General features: G+C 44.7%; 1 protein-coding gene across 1 annotated transcript in view; it reads right to left on the bottom strand.

The window, feature by feature from the left end:
- LOC131270565 (uncharacterized) overlaps positions 1 to 11116 on the bottom strand; it is a 31288-nt gene extending 20172 nt beyond the window's left edge. Inside the window, exons 1-2 of the mRNA XM_058272441.1 lie at positions 10840 to 11116; positions 10607 to 10761 (exon numbers count right to left, since the gene is read on the bottom strand). Of these exons, the coding sequence (XP_058128424.1) occupies positions 10607 to 10761; positions 10840 to 11116 (432 nt within the window). The remainder of the gene's footprint in view (positions 1 to 10606; positions 10762 to 10839) is intronic.
- Positions 11117 to 18242: the final 7126 nt, after the last annotated feature.

The raw sequence follows: 18242 nt of genomic DNA, 5'->3' as shown, positions 1-18242 counted from the left end.
GAAATTATTCTCCAAACCAAAGAGAGAAAATATAAAAATTATACAGAAAGAAAAACAGGGTGACATTATGTGGCCATGCCGTACCGACCGATGTTTCTGATCTAGATGTTCAATAAAGCCGAAACGCAAATCCAACAAACCGATGAAAAGATGAATAAAATTCTTCTTGAAGTCGTCAACTTTCGTTTCATTAGTAGTACATCTCTAAAGATCGTAGGCGCAATGACGTTCGCGAGATATCTTCGGGCGATATCCAGATCGGTGGATTCAACGTTTCCTCCACGACCTCACTTTGGGTAAATATTACCCCAAAGAAACACCACCCAAAAACCAACCCGCTCTTATAGCGTTTTTCATTCCGAAACAACAAGAACCAGGGGCTAGTAATTGGAAAGGAATTTTGCGCCACCTTGTTCCGCCATTGCCGCTTCCTTCCGACACGCGGGCGAAGGATACCGGCGGAACAGCCGGCATCTGCTGGGATATCTGATTCAGCTGAGGAGGCGTTTCCGTTTCCGCTGCGAAAAGCAACGGAGAAAATGTTTTCCACCGAACCGTGCCGCCGTAATCAAACAACCATCGAATTCGGGTGGGAGGATGACAACGGAGACTCGCGAGTCCTGCACCGACCCCGAATGTCCACCAGGTACTGGGGGTTGTTATCTACCGTTGTTCTAAATTTGGACTTGACATTCCAGAGAAGCCAGGCCGGTGGTGCGAACAGTTGCCGCGGCTATATTTGTTGAGTATTATTTGCACAATATCTTTCTCTTGTTGTCAAATATACAGCATCATTATTCGGGCAGTATGGCAACCCTTTGGCGTTTTATGACAAACAAACCGTGTCCTAGGTTCGCCGAAAAGATGATCGCAGCTGATGACGCAATTTTATCAAACTTTTTTAAATTTTATGAACGGTTTCCGCATTTTCTAGAGTGCCACAAGCCATGATGGGAAAGAAACGATAAATATTTATGGGGCGCAAGATGGAACGAGCCCTTCATAGCTGTGCTTGCTCGGTAATGCTCACCTGCGTGGCACCGTATGTCAATGACATTTGAGTTATTTAGTTGTAAATCATCATAAACGACAACACTACCGAACTGGAACTTTAAAAATCCATTTGGCCCGCTTACGAATGGTGATCATCGGCAACGGCCCGCTATCGACGTCGTTGTTCTAGGGTGCGTATAACGGCTGTAACGGCCGACCCATCGTAAAATTTACAAATCGATTGTAAACCATAACACGCGACGTATACGGTGGACGATAGGCGGGGAAGATTTGCGACGCAAACCCAGTTGGACGGATGGCTGAAAACTTTGTTTCGTGCGGGCACATATGGGAACAGGTTTTCCACTACCAGAGGATCCTACTGGACCTTAGGATAGGTCATAAAAATCAGCCATCGTAGCGTCCGTCTGTTGGTAACTGTTCGACTGAATTGCCCACGGAGTGGTACAATATTCCGTTCTCGTGTGGCGTTAAATTAAAAACCCCAACGTCGATAACGAAAAAAAACGCAAACAAAATAAACACCCCCGTCCAGTTCCCCTTTGTTCTCGCCAGGAGCTAGAGGGCGTCCTCGCAATCTCTGAGAAGACGTACGTCGATCTATCAAGCATCTTTACGATCGAGGACCTTACCGCCATTGCGTTTTCTAGTTCGGGGAGTGCTCGGGAGGGTACGCGCGAGGGTGAAAGGTGAAGGTGGATCGACCTGAGCAATGCTGTTGTTGATGCGCGCAAATTCCTCGCGACATTCGACAGGCGCCACCGGAATGGCGTCGTGTTTTTCTTTGACGAAATTCCAGACATTCCGCGAGAGCTGTGAGGTCCAAGCACTTCCGAGAATCTAGCGCCGCGATCGGCCAGGGAAGGGGGTTTAGGGGGAAGCGGCGAGGACACAGCAACACTTGCTTTATTTTCCCCAAGAGATTCTACCGGTTTTTAACTTCGGTCGACCGGTCCCCAGCAGCAAATCATCCGGTGACTACGTGTTGTTTTGACAGGAAAATGCCTACTGCAACAGGCTCCCGGCGGATGAAGTGTGAGCGAAGTGGATCAAGGAGTAGCATGCAGCGTTGGTTGGGAAAAATTATCCCCAAAATAGCTTGCAAAAGCAACGCAAAAGACGATGGCAACGGCATTCGGTTCGTTCGTGGCAAGGACGTTCCGACGAAGCGAATCCGAACTGGCTCTCGTACCGGTTTGAAAAGCAGCTGTGTGAGTGCGTGTCGTTAAGAAATTCGAATTAAAACACGCCAAATAAAATCGTCGATAGCCGAGCGAATGAAGCAACTGCAAAAGACTGTCACCAACAGCATGGCGAGCATAAAATTTATAGGAAACAAAGTGGTGTGTGAGTCGATTGCCTTAAGCTTTTATAACTCGGATTCATTGGGGGATGCGTTCTTCACGCGTTACATATAAGGGGGCGGTTTTCCCTAGAGGACGAAGCGATGGTATTTTTAGATTCTTTTAGTGTTTTGTTTTACGTGACATTAATGGGAGTTTTTCTTGCTGTTATTCTAACAGCCAATCAAATTTGCAGTTCTTTTGTAATCTGTGGCCAGCTGAACTCTCGATTTTTTCTACTCCAGCATATGGAAGATCATGCTTCGAAAATTCACTTTGAAACAAAAAAATAACGTTACCAACCATCGGTCATCACTGGTAAAACCCCCGACGGACAACTGACCTTCGGTTGATTCTTCGCAAAATTTCAACCCCAGGTAATTGACATAATAGCTTCTTCCAAGGCATGCGGCACCTGATATTTAGCTTCTTCGTCTGACGATCACACGGGCATGCTGCTCGACCACAGCGGATGGACAGTGATCAATCATGTTCCAAGAAAAAAGGCATGATCCAGCGACGACAGGTTCGTAGATGTTAGGCGGAATTTCTCTTTTACGACCTTTGCGAGAGCCTCAAGGTGAGAATGGTCTTTTTTTACCATTCCTTCTTCTAGCTCCAGCTGCCCTGTGTGGCTAGGTTTAGGTGGTGAAATTTACCCATGAATGCTGGATGACGGCCGCCTTAGCTGTTAACGTCCCGCTGTCAGTGTCGCTGCCGATCGCGGGTGGGATGACCCGTTTGCCCGACACCACACGAACACGTCCGGAATCCTTCGAGCAAAACACCTGGAGTGGAGGAAGGCACAAGAGAAACGCAAAAAAGGCAAAACCTGCCAGGTATCGTCAAAACGCAAGATATGGCAAAGTTTGCAAATTCGCCGGCCTCACGGTGGATCGAACCCCCAAGCCTTGACACATTATCAGTGTCTTTGTGGTCGAAGCGGAGATGTAGGAGTAAAAATAAAATCAAGTAAAAATTAAAACCTGTTCGGCAAATGGGTGGTTTTTATGGAAATGGTTCTGCGCTAGAGCCTTACTTGGCGTTGCATGTGTGTTTCCCGTGGCGCCGAAGGTGGGTTCCATGCTCACCGTTCGGCTGGGAAAACCCGGGAATAAAACTGCAACCAATTTATTGAAACGAAAGGTGATGCGCCACTGTAGTGCCGGTGTTAACAGGTAAAGTTTAAAGTTCAACACATAAAATACGCATTTTGGAATTATGATATTTGGGCAGTAAAACGTGAAACTGGGGGCCCGACTTAAATGAATAACCGATGATCGTTGTGATTATACGGATGGAGTGTTTGCGCCAAGCCTTAGCTCGCCGGTGAAGGCAAATGTAAAAGCAATCAAATGCACCAACCATATGAATCGGAGGCCACTAGAGGTAAGTGTCGCCCAATTATGGCATCAATGGGGGGGTCTAGAATATAGCCGCGATGTTCCCCAGATGTTTGCGCCATTCACCACGGGCGATTCTGCAACGCGAAACATGGCAGCACCCGGTTCCGCACACTCGTGTTCCGTCATGTTTAATTAGACGGCTGGGCGCGAGCGTGCGTAGTGTGCGTGCATTGTGCGTTCGCGTGCATCTGGCTCGATAGCCATCGGGTTTGCGAAGGTATTGTTTTTTGCGCGCAGTTCCGATGTTGCGCGAGATGCGATCGTGAGAAAATGGTGGGCTCCTTTCCGTGGTGCAGGCGGTTGCGTACTCCGGGAGATCCGGTACGAGCGATTCCGTGATGCGTGTGGAATCACGCGGTCTACTGCGGCCTCAAGGGGCTACAGCGAACGACGACGGGAGCGGCGTTGAAGACCTGACGATTGTGTTGACGGGAAAACTGGTCCCGTTTCTTACCGAAGCCGCTCACGTGACCGCTGTAGCGACTGTTTGTTGAGGTTAATGGTTCGATGAGCAAATAAACAACAAGATCAAACCCTCTTAGTGAAACATCATTCGCTGTTTTTGATGAAAACATTTACAATCGATTGATTTTTTGAGCGTGAAAAAACCGGACACAGGTGGATTTAACTTCTTCCATTAGGAGCTTGATCGAAACACTTTTGCTGTAAAGCCATTTTGCAGTTATAGGCCATCTTTTTCCCGATCCTTTGATTGAAACTGACCCGATAAGTTGTGCCACATCGGCTCCACAACCTCGACTGGGTCGTAAAGTGGAAAAGCATCCGCCATGGCTTGGATTTCAAACTAGTTTAACTTCTTTTCGATCGCGTGGGTTTATTGTCGTTCAATGTGTTTTTTTTTAGCCTTTTGGTGTGGATCGCTATCAACAAGCCGTCCGCGGCTATCAATGTGGCAAATTTGCGGTCGTCGAAAAAGGGAAGCGAAATTTAAGCACACTTAAAATGCGACTTGCGTGGAATGTGGCTCTGTATCGAATTTTGGCGCTTGCGAATTTGAATTCTGTGTTGGGGCTGCTTTCGGCTTTTTTTTTATGATTGTTCGAAGACGATTTTATACCTGCGGGAAGTGTACAGTTTTTCAACATTAAGCTAAAGCAATTTATCGTGATGCAAATTCGTAACTAAGTCTAATAGACTGATGTTTGTCCTGTAGTGGATTGTTTCAAAATACATCCCACAGCAAAGAGCGAAATATATTTGCATTTGAAATATCTTCACTCAATTTATCTTTATAAGCAACGTTTGACCAAATTTACACAAAAGGAATGGCCGAATGTTTCGCGATCCACGCACCAGCGCTCGACGGTACGGTCGCCTTTCAGTAGAACATTGATTACTTTCTCGTCATCGGATGATGGTGGTATGCAAACCAGATCCACACCTACCTTATCCGACCAGGGGCGTGTTCACGTAACAATCGTCTTAAAGGAAACCGCAAACGGTGACATTTACATTTGCATACACGTTGATTATCGAACTCAGGATGGGGCGAGTTGGTTAGTTGAATCTTCTCTTGCAAGTGAAGCAAATGCAACAAACGGTGTCACAATTCATGACATAAAAGTGATTGCTTCCATCAGCTGAGCATGTAGCTAAGTATAGCGAATGTTAAATACTTTAGTAAACTTTTCAATCATTTTACATCGGTTTTACATTAAGGGTGCACAACACCACCAAGAATGACAATCAAAGGTATTTTTTAATAAAATTCTAAACTTTTTCCTTTGCCTACATAGATTCTCAGTTCTCTAGTGAATTGAAATAGTAGGTTAGTAGAGTTTTTCCGATGTCACTACGCCGGGGGACTGTTCGTTAAGCCACGGCTGCACTTCCAGCAGGGGACGACAATTTGACGACATTACGTCGTCGAACCGGGTCTCGTTGTTCGAAGGTTTGCTAGTACAGACATACCGGTTCGAGCAGCTCTACGTTCCATTCGACCAAAGTTGGGGATAATTAAAACTTAGAAATAAAAGAAAAAAAGCGAGTGTGTGAGAAAGTGAAACGAAATGTCGAAAAACAGAGATAGAATGGTAGCGCTTGCAGGAAGTAAATGGTTGCAGATGAACGAATGAACCCTTCGCGCGATAAATCACTCGTCGCCGTCGCCTCGTGGATGACGATAGTAGAGATGGATGCGATTTGTTGCACTTGCACCGGTCGAGACCGGTGCGGTGCATCTCACGGTGACGAACGGCGCGACTGTCCACGCGGTCCGGAGACGCGACCGAGAATCGCTCACACATCGGGTTCAATTATGCAAATTGAAGTTGTTTGAATTGTTTCCGAACGCCATCTGCCTTCGCGGGGAGAGGGCGCGAGGTACTGAGGTAAGTGTGGGAACGATTTCGAGGCTTCTTGCTTCGGCTTTCTCTATCGAGTTGGGGAAGCGGAACCCCCCGGGAAGGGTTGGCTATCAAATGGCATAATGAGGATGTCGGATCCAGCTCGCGATGATTGGCGGTGTAATTATTGGGCGGATTTGTTTTCGTCCTCCCGTTGTGGTGTTGGTGTGCAATGGAATTAATTGACACTAAGTGCATCCAAGAAGAGAAGAGCGAAAGGGAAAGCCTCTACCGGCCATCGCTTGTTGCGCAATACCTGCGAGGGCAGCTTCGAGGTTATATTTGTTTGGATACGTAGACATGGTGTAAGCTCTACTCTCTTTCGTGTAGGGTAATATGAGAGAAACATCTTGATACCATTTTAGTAACCTCGGCAGGACCTTGCAGCATCCTGCTTGCAAGATTTGGATGCAGCAGACACTAGCTTTGCTGGCCTGGAGCACGGATTAGGGATATGCCATGGGACGGCATCAGCTGATTCCTACCCGGCAGCACTCGGTAGCATCAAATTCAATTTTAATTATTCAGAAAAGGGCACACACTCGCCATAGGATACAGTGACCGAGTGTAGGGGAAGCTAATGGATCCCATGATCCAGCAGTCTCAGCCCTCCGCCACCCACTCGACCCGCTGGTCATTCGGGGAAGCACTTCTAATTCTAATTATAATTAAATCAAACATACTTCGAGTTACTACGTTCGTTAGTAGGTCACTGGTGCCAGCCATTGGCAACAAGAGAGTATACACATAAAAACTAGTGCGAAAGAGAAAATGTAGTGATGCGTCGTCGAAAGAGTGAAAGAAACACATAAAAGGCGAAGAAGTTGGTCTTTGGTTAATCGAATCATGCTCCGGATCCAGGAAGGATGGCTCGTTTATCGTGTTTCTATGCTAATTTCTATCAGAAGGTAAGAGTTGAAGAATGATTCAGGTTGGTCAAATTTGTTTGCCTTTGACATCTAACATACTCTTTAAATATGTAAAATTTTATATATGTATACTTGTACATCTTTCTTTTTGTAGATTGTATGATAGTAGGAATATGATCCTTGAAGAAGTTTAAAATTTTCATGTAAATTTCAAATTATAGCTCATGCTTATTTTTCATAAAATATATGGTATACATGACAGTAAGACTTTTTTAGTCTTGTGAACTGCTCCTTTATCAGTAAGTCAATTTATTGCTTCACGATCTTTTGTTTGTATCCCTTGTGGTATGAATCTCTCAACACAAATTACAAACTTTCCCTTCTTCATCCCATTCTGTGAACTTTGGTTATGTTCATAAAAAAATGGTTTGAATAACAATTTTCCTGCAGCCAATATAAAAGTCCGAAGAGCCGATGCAAGGAAAATAAAATCCATCGCACTCCAACGGGTTGAGATTTTCCGGCTGGAAAAATGCCGGTATTGAGGTTGGCAATCCAAGTCCTGTTTGTGTCAGCTGTTTATGAAAACCCAATCTGGGCAAAAGACCCAATCAAGTGGGAAGCAAAATGTAAACAGAATGAGCGAGAAAGAAACACAAGACGTACAAGACGACCGGGTGTGGGAGAAGGAACGCCAACCGATTACAACATCGCAAATCTAATAAAATCGCTCATTGCCCCTGACATCTTGCCGGGAGCGTCGATCGTCTTCCAAGTCGTTTCAGTCCGTTGGAGCCCTATTAAATCGATGTGCGCCTTGGGATTCGATCCAGATGTTTCGCTTGCTTTCCGGCTGAAAAATTCGCCCAAAACGCCCCTCAAAGATAAAATGCGTACGTTGAATCCTTTTTCGGCATACTTCGCTGTTCTTTGTAGGCAAAGAGCAAAAGAAAAAAATCGGAATTGAATAGGCCAGAATTATGTCGCCGGCTTGGCTCCACTCCGATGTCCAACCGGTTCGTTCCTGTTGGCCAAAATTTCTCTCGAAACCATTTCCCAACCATCGCCCGCGGAGGAGCCCGTGCTGCCCTTCGCACGAGCACGAGTTTCACGATGAGCCTCATTTAAAATTAATCGGACCGAAGTTCTATTTTCGTAGCGTCGTACGTGGCACACGGTAAGCGGCAAGGTAAACGGGAAAAGGTGGAGAGAGATGGAGGGACCAGCCTCCGGGCTAATCGCGCTGGTGGGAAAACCGATAGAAAATGGTGCGAATGGGATGCGCGTCTTAGAAGAAGTTATTTTCTGGTGCTATAAAAATTAACACAACCGTCAAAGGGCTTCGCTTGGGGGGGCGAGTATTTATTTTACAGGAAACAAACGACGAAGAGGTGCAAAAGGGGTGAAAAATGGAGGAGGTAACCATTACGATCATTGCCATTTCGTGTAGCTCAATTTGTGCTCGAAACGAATCACCGCTGCTGAGAAATGGATGCAACTGCTGCGGCATCGGCAAATCGGTGCTGCAATGCCGCCAAGACACAGCATAAAGCATAGAAAATATTCTAAACAAACATCATCACCAACCCACATCACACGGTCTTTCTCCTTTCCCGTCCTGTATTTCGATTTCATTTTCCGGATGGCTTTACCGACTTCGAGAAAATATGGCATTATTTCAACTATCGGCCAGTGCTCTGGCATGCACATAAAAGCGGTCAAAACATCCGACTGGGTTTATGCTAGCTCATCCCATCGGAGCCCAAATTGTGTGGGGATGATTTGCTGTGACCTGATTTAGTTTTCCCAATTGTTTGGCTCTTTCTTATTTGGTGATGGTAACGTTGGAATGCTCGGTACTCCATGGTAAAATGGGATGCCATTGCACGAACTCTTCGATGCATTCAGCCGCAAAGGGTTCGAGTGTTTCCTCCACAATGCACATACCGACCAATTCCTGGTTTACGACTCAGTTCGTGTTTAGTGTAAGTTGGTTGTGAAAAAAGTGAGTACCATAGAGCAAGATGGATCCGAGAACCGACAAGAAAATTTACACATTTATGCCGGAACGCCGAGAGCGAAAAAGTTTTATTACAACACAAGTTCACGAGTCCGCTGGGAAACGGAGGACCTTCCACCTAGTTTGCTGAGGACGGGAGGGGGAAAGGAAGAAAGGCTGCTGGTCGACGTCCAGCACATTCCGAGTGTTTCACCCCATTCGGGCGTTCAAGTTCAAGAGCACAAGCAAAAGTTTTTCCGGGTTTTCCATTGCCCGTTGGCACTGGTTGGCATTGCAGTGCAAGTGTTGAGGATTGATTTTTGCATTTTCCTCCCCCTGGCCGTTGGTTCTCTTGTCTCATCCAGCTTCCTTCTCTGCCATGCATAGTTCGTAGCCCTCGTGCATTCGAGAAGGAACGGATTGCATTCTATCCTCCAGCAGCACTGGCGGGTTCTTTTTTTTCAAAAGATTTAGTAAACGAGAAATGAAAGCACGGAATCTCGCAAGCAAGAGTGGCGAAAATAAACTACCAAAACTTGCGGAAACGCCTGCGGGCGAAGTTGCGAAGCGAAGAATGGGCGGAAACAGAACAAAAATTATTCCGACGACGAATGCGACTATTCTATTTGTCCCGGGTGTTTTCTCCCTTTTCGATTATTTCTTTCGATGCCCTTCGAAAGGATGACCGAGTTCTGGATTTATGTATTCCATCACCGTTTCCTCCCCCCTCATCCATGCCCCTCACAAGTTCCAGCAGTTCCTACCCAATTTGTTTCGAAACAAGAAATACGGAATGCGTCGCTACCGAAGAAAGGATACTGCAAGCTGCCAGTTGTTGCGGCACTTTCCGGTGACGATTGCGGCCACATTTTCCTGAATCGAGCATCGAATTTCTTGCCGACTTTAGCAGTTCTTGGTGTACGACATGGTAGTTTTTATCCATATTCACACACACAGTGCATCTCGGAGGAAAAAAATGGGAGACAAACTATGCCTCGTCGGAGGCGTGTTGGTGCGGCGATTATTGGCATATTAATGATGCTGCTGTTGCTCGTGTTGCTGATGATGATTATTAGCTCGATGGCGAACGTGGGGATACGAAGGAGACGGGTGATGGCGATGATTGACAGCTTGACACGGTGCGAACTGATTTGCAACGTGCGACAACCGGCTTGACCAAGTCGGTCAAAGTCTGAGACGAGTAGCCTTATTTTAAGGCTGGCATTACTTTCACCAGATGAATAGGAAAATGGTGGTAGTATGGATGGACTACGTAGGTATAGAATCAAATGAATTTAGCGCCACCGTTCGTTCGAAATATCGGAATTCTGCTGAACATGTTCCTCATGTGTCCAAACTATTTGGAGGAGGATTGGGCATCTTACGACTTTTCGAGCAATAATCTTCACCTTACCGGGACCCCTCGCCACAAAATGCCACAAGGGTGTCCCGTTGTCCATCTTTTGCGTTTAAATATACACTCCTAGCGCACTTGCCGCACAGCGGAAAGCACGAAACATCATGCAAACCGGATACGATTAATTAGGCAACTGTTTTTCGTTTGCGCTCGCGTCCCCCGTGTTGCATCCCGTCGTAAGCAGAAACTTACCATGCGAACGTCGGGAATAGCACTCAAGCCTAATCCTTCCATCACGATCTCCTGCAGTTTGGTGTGGTTGACGGTTGCGCTCTGCTGTTGGTAGCCGGGAGTGCGTCGGTCGTCAGCTTCCGCACTGCTAATAATACTGTCGGTGTGTTTGTCGCCTTCCGTTGGAAGGAACTGTTGCTCCCTCAGGGAAGGACCTTCGGTGGGTCTCCAGCGATCCCAGTGCGGGGTGGCACTGGGGAGCCCAATGGAAGATGCTGAAGCCAGCCACAAAGTCCGAAATGGAACACGCGACGCTGTCTGACTATCACAGATAACTAGGAACCACAGGAAGCACAGATATTTGGAGAACGCCACTGCACGCCGTAGTACTCTGGTAGGATTCGCTTTGCGGTGCTGGTGTCGATAGGACAGTTGCCGGCCCGGTGTGTACATTGTCCGCTTGATACTCAGTAGAATCCGCCCCTGCACCGTGTCGTGATTCACTACGTCCGCCTTTGTATTGTTTAGCATTTTTCTTAAGTTTTCACTGACACGCTTCATCGGGACAATATTTTAAGATTGTACATTTCTTTTCACTGAAATCTGAGGCCCGAGAAATTCGTCGCACTGAGCCCCCAGATCTTGTATGGTCACCTATTTGGACGAAAGGAGATTTAACGGGCAGTTCAAGGCCCTTACCATAGGACTCGGGAATAGCGTTATACTTTATGTAACAAGTTAGACCATATAAAACAAGTTAGACCCCACGCGTTTCACGCTATGTCAGATACACTGAATGAACCTCTAGGTATCACACCAACATCGCCAGTACACGGAATCCGACAGAAGTAGGTGTAAGCAAACTTCTTGACCTAGGGGTTCGAAGTTTATTCGCATTTCTCGCCGAGATGTCGGAGGCAAGTGGACGCAAGAATGTTGTCACATCAGACACCCAAATGCGGTCACTAAGTAACTGTAGTACTACCTAGAGTGGGTATACACCAAAGACTATAACCGAGTAGTCCACCAGAGTGAGTTCGTATCTGGGAGACCGACGCTGATTACAATTATACTTTCAAATGACGTGCGTTTTCGCGCTATAACACGCAAAGGCTCAGGCGGCTGTAGTATTTCGTAGTTCGCACTCACGGTGTCGAAACGGTCGTCTTCTTGCTGAGGACTAACTGGGACTTGCGTTATGCAAATTGGTGCACTCCCGATCAGCCGCGTATTACACGCAGCAAGGAACAACGCGAGACAACAAACTAATGTGCAGGTGATAATGGCGACACCCTCAGGGGCCACTTGTGCTCCCGGACGAGCAAACAACCACCAATTTGTTCCTAATTTTCACTTCGCTCGCATTTGGAGTCAATGGCAGGTTGTGCCTTCTAGCAACCTGACCGATGCGGCTTTTTTTGCTTTTGTTGCTGGAAAGCGTGTTAACGGGTTATTTTGGAAACTACCTCAGACGTCAGCGTTTGGAATTTTTGACTCGGCAGTCAACACTCAACTAACGCTCAACACAAATCTGATAAAAATCTCGGCAGGCGTGTTCGTTGTTTCTGGATGGCAAACTTTTCAATAAACTCCCCGTATTGCACCTTTCAGCCTAAGGAATCCTCCACGAAGTCAGTAGTGAGAAGGAGACACCATAACCATCAAAGTTTTCTTTGCTTCAATGGTGTGTTATTTTTGATGCGTTTTGTTCCTGCCTGAAGATGTTGCGAATTCTTGCGTCACATTCGCTTGGCCAGGTTCCGGTTCGATTGGACGCTCGATCTTGCACTCGCGTTGCAAATTTGAACCAAGTCGCGACTGGAGAGCACAACCAATCTCTTAACCAACAATCAATTTCAACAAGCACTTTCCCCGCTAGAACTGCTCTGGATTGAATTGATGCTTTTCTTACAGTAATTGTAGCATAAATAATTCGAAGCACTTAAAAGCCACATCATGCAGACTCATTGCAAGATAATTTACGGTGTCGATGATTTTAAATACAATAACATTTCACGATACACACGGGATAAGAAAATATTTACTGTTATGCACTATTATTCGGCTGTTGTTGGTTGTTTTTTGTGTGATCTTTTTATCGTTTTCTGCACGCTTATTTCGAAGTTGCTATCGGTTTCGTTTGCGGTTTCGCGGGCGAGATATCCGTCGTTCGATTTCAGGGGCCACGGGAACCTGTAAGAATCTAAGATGCTTTCGATTCGCCGTCTGAGGTCTGACTGAACCGCGCTCGTCTCGTGTTGTTACTTAACTCTGCTAAGCCGGGAAATGTGAAGGGGGCAAAGAGAAAGAGAAGGAACAGAATGCTGCACGTGGAATCGAGCGAGAAGGAAGGGAAATTGTTGCGAGAATACTCTCGCAGTTCTCCGAAAATCTTTCTCTATCTCTCTCTCATCTGAACCGTTCGTGTGGTCTTCGTATTTCGTATTTTTCCCGCCATGTGAACCCACGTTTGAATCACTCAATCCAGCATTCGCGTGCTTCAAGTTGATAATTTGTTTCTATGGAAATCATGCCCGGCTCATAATAATGAGTTTAGTGTTATTTTTTCACTTCGAAAAGGGATATTAACGGTAAAAGCTCCAGTTTCATTTGTCGCGTTAATAAGCTACAGACAGGCAATTAAGTATGTTAAAACACATGACTCATGAATCTTTACGAACTTCTTCAGCGTGGGAAATTGTTTGGCCAGGCATGCCACGCTGAACAAAGTTTCGATATAACGATATCGATTGGTAATCTTTTCGATGAAAATCCTTTTCTCGAGTGTTGCAAATTTGAACAGCATGAGTTTCTCTCCAATTATCCCTCAAAACAAAAGATTTGCATTAATCATACACCGTCAAACGGAAAAAAATGTAAGAAAAAAGAGATTGATTTAATGAAGGCCGTGAACGCCAAGAAAAGTAACTTTGACAGTGACTTCAGTAATTCATTAATTGGCACAAATGGAAAGCCTTTCCAGATCTTAGTCATTCGGTCGTTTTTCCAACTAACGTGGCTCGTAAGAACGGCTGTTCAGTGTGATGTGTGTGCGTGTGTAAGCACTAATTAATTCCCCGTGCCCTTCGCGTTTCAGACCTTAACGTGAACTTGGGACGACCGACACAAAAACTCCCGAGTGAAAGTGAGACGAATTCGTTTAACACGATAGTCATGGATGTTACATTTCGATGGGCATTTCCCGTGAGCTACCGTGTTTTGGTTCAAACTAACATAGAAATACGTATACTGACAAAATAATCCATCTTTTTCGAGCATGAAGACACACAATTTATTTAATTGATAGTAAACAATTGCGCCTATCATTTCTCAAAACGGCTTCATCGATCACAACAGTGAATGGTCATAAAGGGCCCTTGGATGACGATGATGAGCCGCGAGTAAATTGAATTCGACCGAGCCTGGGAACCTGTGCCCCTTTTCCAGCGCTTCAACGTTTTCCCAATACACTTATCAGTGCCACCGACCCTTTCATAAGGCGCCCCTTTCTTATCGAAAGGTGCATAATCAAGTTTATCTATTTGTTCCATTTTCTGTTTTTTCGACTGGTCGTTTCTTCGCTGTAGTGTTGATCAAAGTCGTTTTATTTTAGATTTTTTAAGCAAGCAACATTGGTAGTAAATCTACTGGGAAGAGGGCAAGAAAAAAACGAATGTCTTGCATATACATCTTTAAGGTTATAAAAATGTCCTGTAAACTATTTTGCGTAAATATGTGTTTCAAACACATTTGGAATGGGGTCTTTGAATTAAAAAAAAAATGTGGAGAATCTTTTGTCGGCATTTGCACCATGTAATTATATTTTTATCTCGCTGATCGACGGAAACAGAATCATGGACAAGTCATTAGAAAGGTTGGCAACAGGTGTGAAATGAAGGGTTCGATAAAAGTATCCTCTATGAAACAAATTCACCTCACAGCTGAGCTAGGAGGAACATTTTTATCTTCAACCTAAGTTTGTTTATTTACAATATGTGTGGAGAAATCCGGTAAGTGTGTCTTTAGGTGAAGGTAATCCGGCGCGGTTCAAAATGAAACAAAATTCCGCATTTGATTGATACGTCTATTTATCGGTCTCTGACTGCGTCGAAGGGGATTATAACTATGACAAAATACGGGACTGGGGTGGACAACGCAGTGTCTAAAGATAGTTCCTATCATCACCGGTATCGGACCACTCCGTCCGAATATGTGGCATTTTAGACAAATGTGGCAAGTAGGAACAGGAATGAAGGCGGAGATCATTGTCCACGAAAATCGCGCCACATCCACGTCCGGTTAGAAGGTTCAGCACCTGTTAATAATTTGCGTGAACAAAACCAACAAATTGTACCGGTGGGCGTCGTCGGTTGTGTGCTTGCCGTTAGGACAAGACGATTGAAATGGTCGCACAAAATTACATTCTTTGAAAATAGCTTTGCGCCATCTACAGGAGTCTTATGCAGTGGGTTTTATATCCACCTTTTTAGAGTCGGAAGTGCGTGACTCACATGATTGCCATCTGCAAGTAAGGAAGGGAAACAGACACGTTCCAGTAGCAGACAACATTTATTTCACTGACGAACTGATCGGAAGTAGATAAAAATGACACAGTCACCTAACACCTTGTTCCGGTAGTTTTTTAACCATTTCAGGTTTTGCAATAGAAAAAAAAGGAATCGTCGGAAGCACAGAATCAATGAAGCTACTGTAAACATCGTAAAGGGAGGGTCTGAAATATCGTTTGCCATTCGAGTGTGTCAATTGTGTCCGTTCCGTCAAAAAAGATTTACAATGTGTTGGCTTCCATGTCTCCAATGGTAATTAGGGTATGCTGAAAGTGGTGGTAGCAAAACAAGCGAACGAGAATAAAGAACGATACAAAAGAAAACATTTTCTCTTACCTTTAGTTTTGGAAAACGCCTGCATGATTTAATGCAGACTTCGAAATCGATTAGAGAAAATTCCTAACGGATCGTTTCTATCTATAGATCGGAGATCATTTTTCTTTTCCTCGTACTTTATTCGTTTTGCAGGCAAAGAGATCGAATGTCCGTTGCATTATACACATGGCAACAATGCGGTTCAGATTGAAGGCTAAAGATAACATCAACAGGATATTGATGCAACAAACCATGACAACTGCAACCGGACGGTCAGCATCATTGTGGTAAGTAAGGAGATTCAAGGGGTTTTTTTTTAATTTATGTTTCATTGTTATTTTTAGTGCCTTGCGGTTTTTTCCTTTCATTTGCACTGGATACGTCTTTATGTTTCAATGTTGTTTGCAGCGAAAGGATTTAGATGCAGTAAAGCTCCTTTTATTACCTTTATTAAGACGTTCTGGTGAATTTAGCACTCCAACTTCAGCTGATTCATGAAAGCTTGTCGTTCCTTCCAGCACCTGCATACACTTTTCCGGGTCCATAAATCACATGCTCGTATCGTGGCCCTTCGTTGCACGATAAATGGGATGCGTTTGTGCTTCGTTTAAATGGGAAGGGCTGTTGCTCTTGGTTCCCTTTTTGGTTGTGGATACCATCAGCGCTGATCCCATGATGGCCCAAAAACCGTGGCAACAAGAACGAAGAAAAAACAAACCAGGTGAGCTCGCAGCTGGGAGGTGGGGACAAAACTTACACCCAGCCCTAGAGTGCGTGTGCATTTAAAGGGTCAAGCGAAAATTGGCCCCCCATGTGGGGGCATGTACGCTGCGTGGGAAATGGAAGGGAATTTGGATTTTTTCTTTTCCTCTCAGAGAGCTTGAAATGCTTCGATGCTTCGGATGTGCTCCCCTATGGGCCCTGGGAGAATGGACAGCTGAGCGAAAGGGCTCCATTTCCGAAGGGTTTGATAAGCAACGGAAGGCACAGGTGGAGGCTCATATGTGTGGCTGATGCGAGATGCGCTGAAAACGAGCTGGAAAACGTCGTTTATTTATTTTTTCTACCTTCTTTATCGCTGATGAACGGTGTGGAGCGCAGTAGAGATACATTTTTTGTAGCCTTTACTGTAGAGTTTTGGTGGTGATTACCTGGCGCTCCTCGACTGATTCCATGCTGACCTATATTCGCTCATGCTAGCAACCAGCAATGGATAGATGCACACTCGACATGCCAAGCTGAAAAAAGAAATCCGTACATCCCTGCGATTGTTTGTGACGGATCTTGTTTTCGTCGATTGGCCGTGTTTTTTTAATGTAGAAGACTCAATTAATTTTACCGATTTCGTCATAGTTGATTGCGTCGATTCGTGCACACTTCTTGCCGCCTGTTTGTGTAGGTTTCCCCTCGAATGCGTTTAAAACGAACTGAAGGTAATCTAGACATAAGCGTAGGCTCAACTAGTCCGAATAGGGAAATTCCGTATCACGTGGTTCATATGGAAAACAAACATTCACAGAACTGGATTTTGTACAACTTATCATTTTCCCGATAAAAAGATAATCTTCTGTTGCAAAGCCAAAGGGCCGCCAGTATTCAGCGGCGAGTGCAACCTGTTGTATTTGCATACGATTTGGGAAATGTAATTCTTATCATAATTAAGCGTCTCTAATCGATAATCCTTAACTAAAAGTAACGTTAGCTCACTAGGAGATTTTCGTCAGCACAATTTGATGACGAAAGGCAATGCGTCCCGTACGTCATCGTTTACTATCAACCGCATGTGTGATGTGTTTGCCGAACAAGAACTGAACGGACATGGATAATGTTCATTTTGGTCTTTTCCCTTTTCGTAGATTTTCAAACTATCGAATCAGTTAAGTTTGATTGTTTGTTTTGCAGAAACATGGGTGTGATTAATTGCACAGTCAGTTTATTCATTCTACAGCGGAAATCGTTAGGATGCGTACTGTCCCTACTGCACCAAACTAGGCTAAGTGATGCCATTGAAAGGGCTTGACCAAAGTCATGGTAAGGTTTGGACATCGAAATGTGTACGAAGCAGTAGAGCAAAAGAAAAGGAAACTAAACAATTTATTTTGCCTTTTGTACCTAGGATGGACGTGTGTCACTACTGAAAGGGCCGGGATTGATCACGACTGCACGTTTGTTGTTGATGAGCCCTTATTTCAGTCATGTTGTTGATGACCGAGTTTGAAGATGAAATTTGTTTTCGACTACGACAAATGACACATAAATATGTTTGTATTTTTCGGAAATAAATTGCTTGTTGCTGTATCCGAACAGGAAACGATCATGGTGGCGATGTGATAAATTGATTTATGAATTATGGAATCAATTGTGTACAACCTAAAGGCCTTCGGGCCCATGGAAATGCAACAGAACTAGGTGATGCTTACACATGTTGGAAATCGTTACATGATCATCATCATGTGTTGATTGTCTATTTTTGATTGGAATAAACGTAAATTTAACACTACCGGTTTTGTTATCATTACAAGTTTGATTGCCTTGACGACTGTTTTGTAAAACATCTCTCAGTTTATGAAGAATTAATTTTTCACGAATTGTTAACCACGTGTTCGGTAGCGTTGTTCTAATATTTTGAATATTTGCAAAAATCAAGCAGAAAAACTCAGTTTCAATTTCGAGTAGTTGATATCCGATCCGTAAACACAAAGTCGAACCTAGCTGAGTTAGCTGACTGGGTTCGAGAGGTAGGTTCGGGTCGACCAGCTCATCACTAGTTTGAA

This window comes from Anopheles coustani, chromosome 3, assembly GCF_943734705.1.
Source record: "Anopheles coustani chromosome 3, idAnoCousDA_361_x.2, whole genome shotgun sequence".
NCBI classification, from domain to species: domain Eukaryota; kingdom Metazoa; phylum Arthropoda; class Insecta; order Diptera; family Culicidae; genus Anopheles; species Anopheles coustani.
This window is presented reverse-complemented; position numbering and strand designations above follow the sequence as displayed.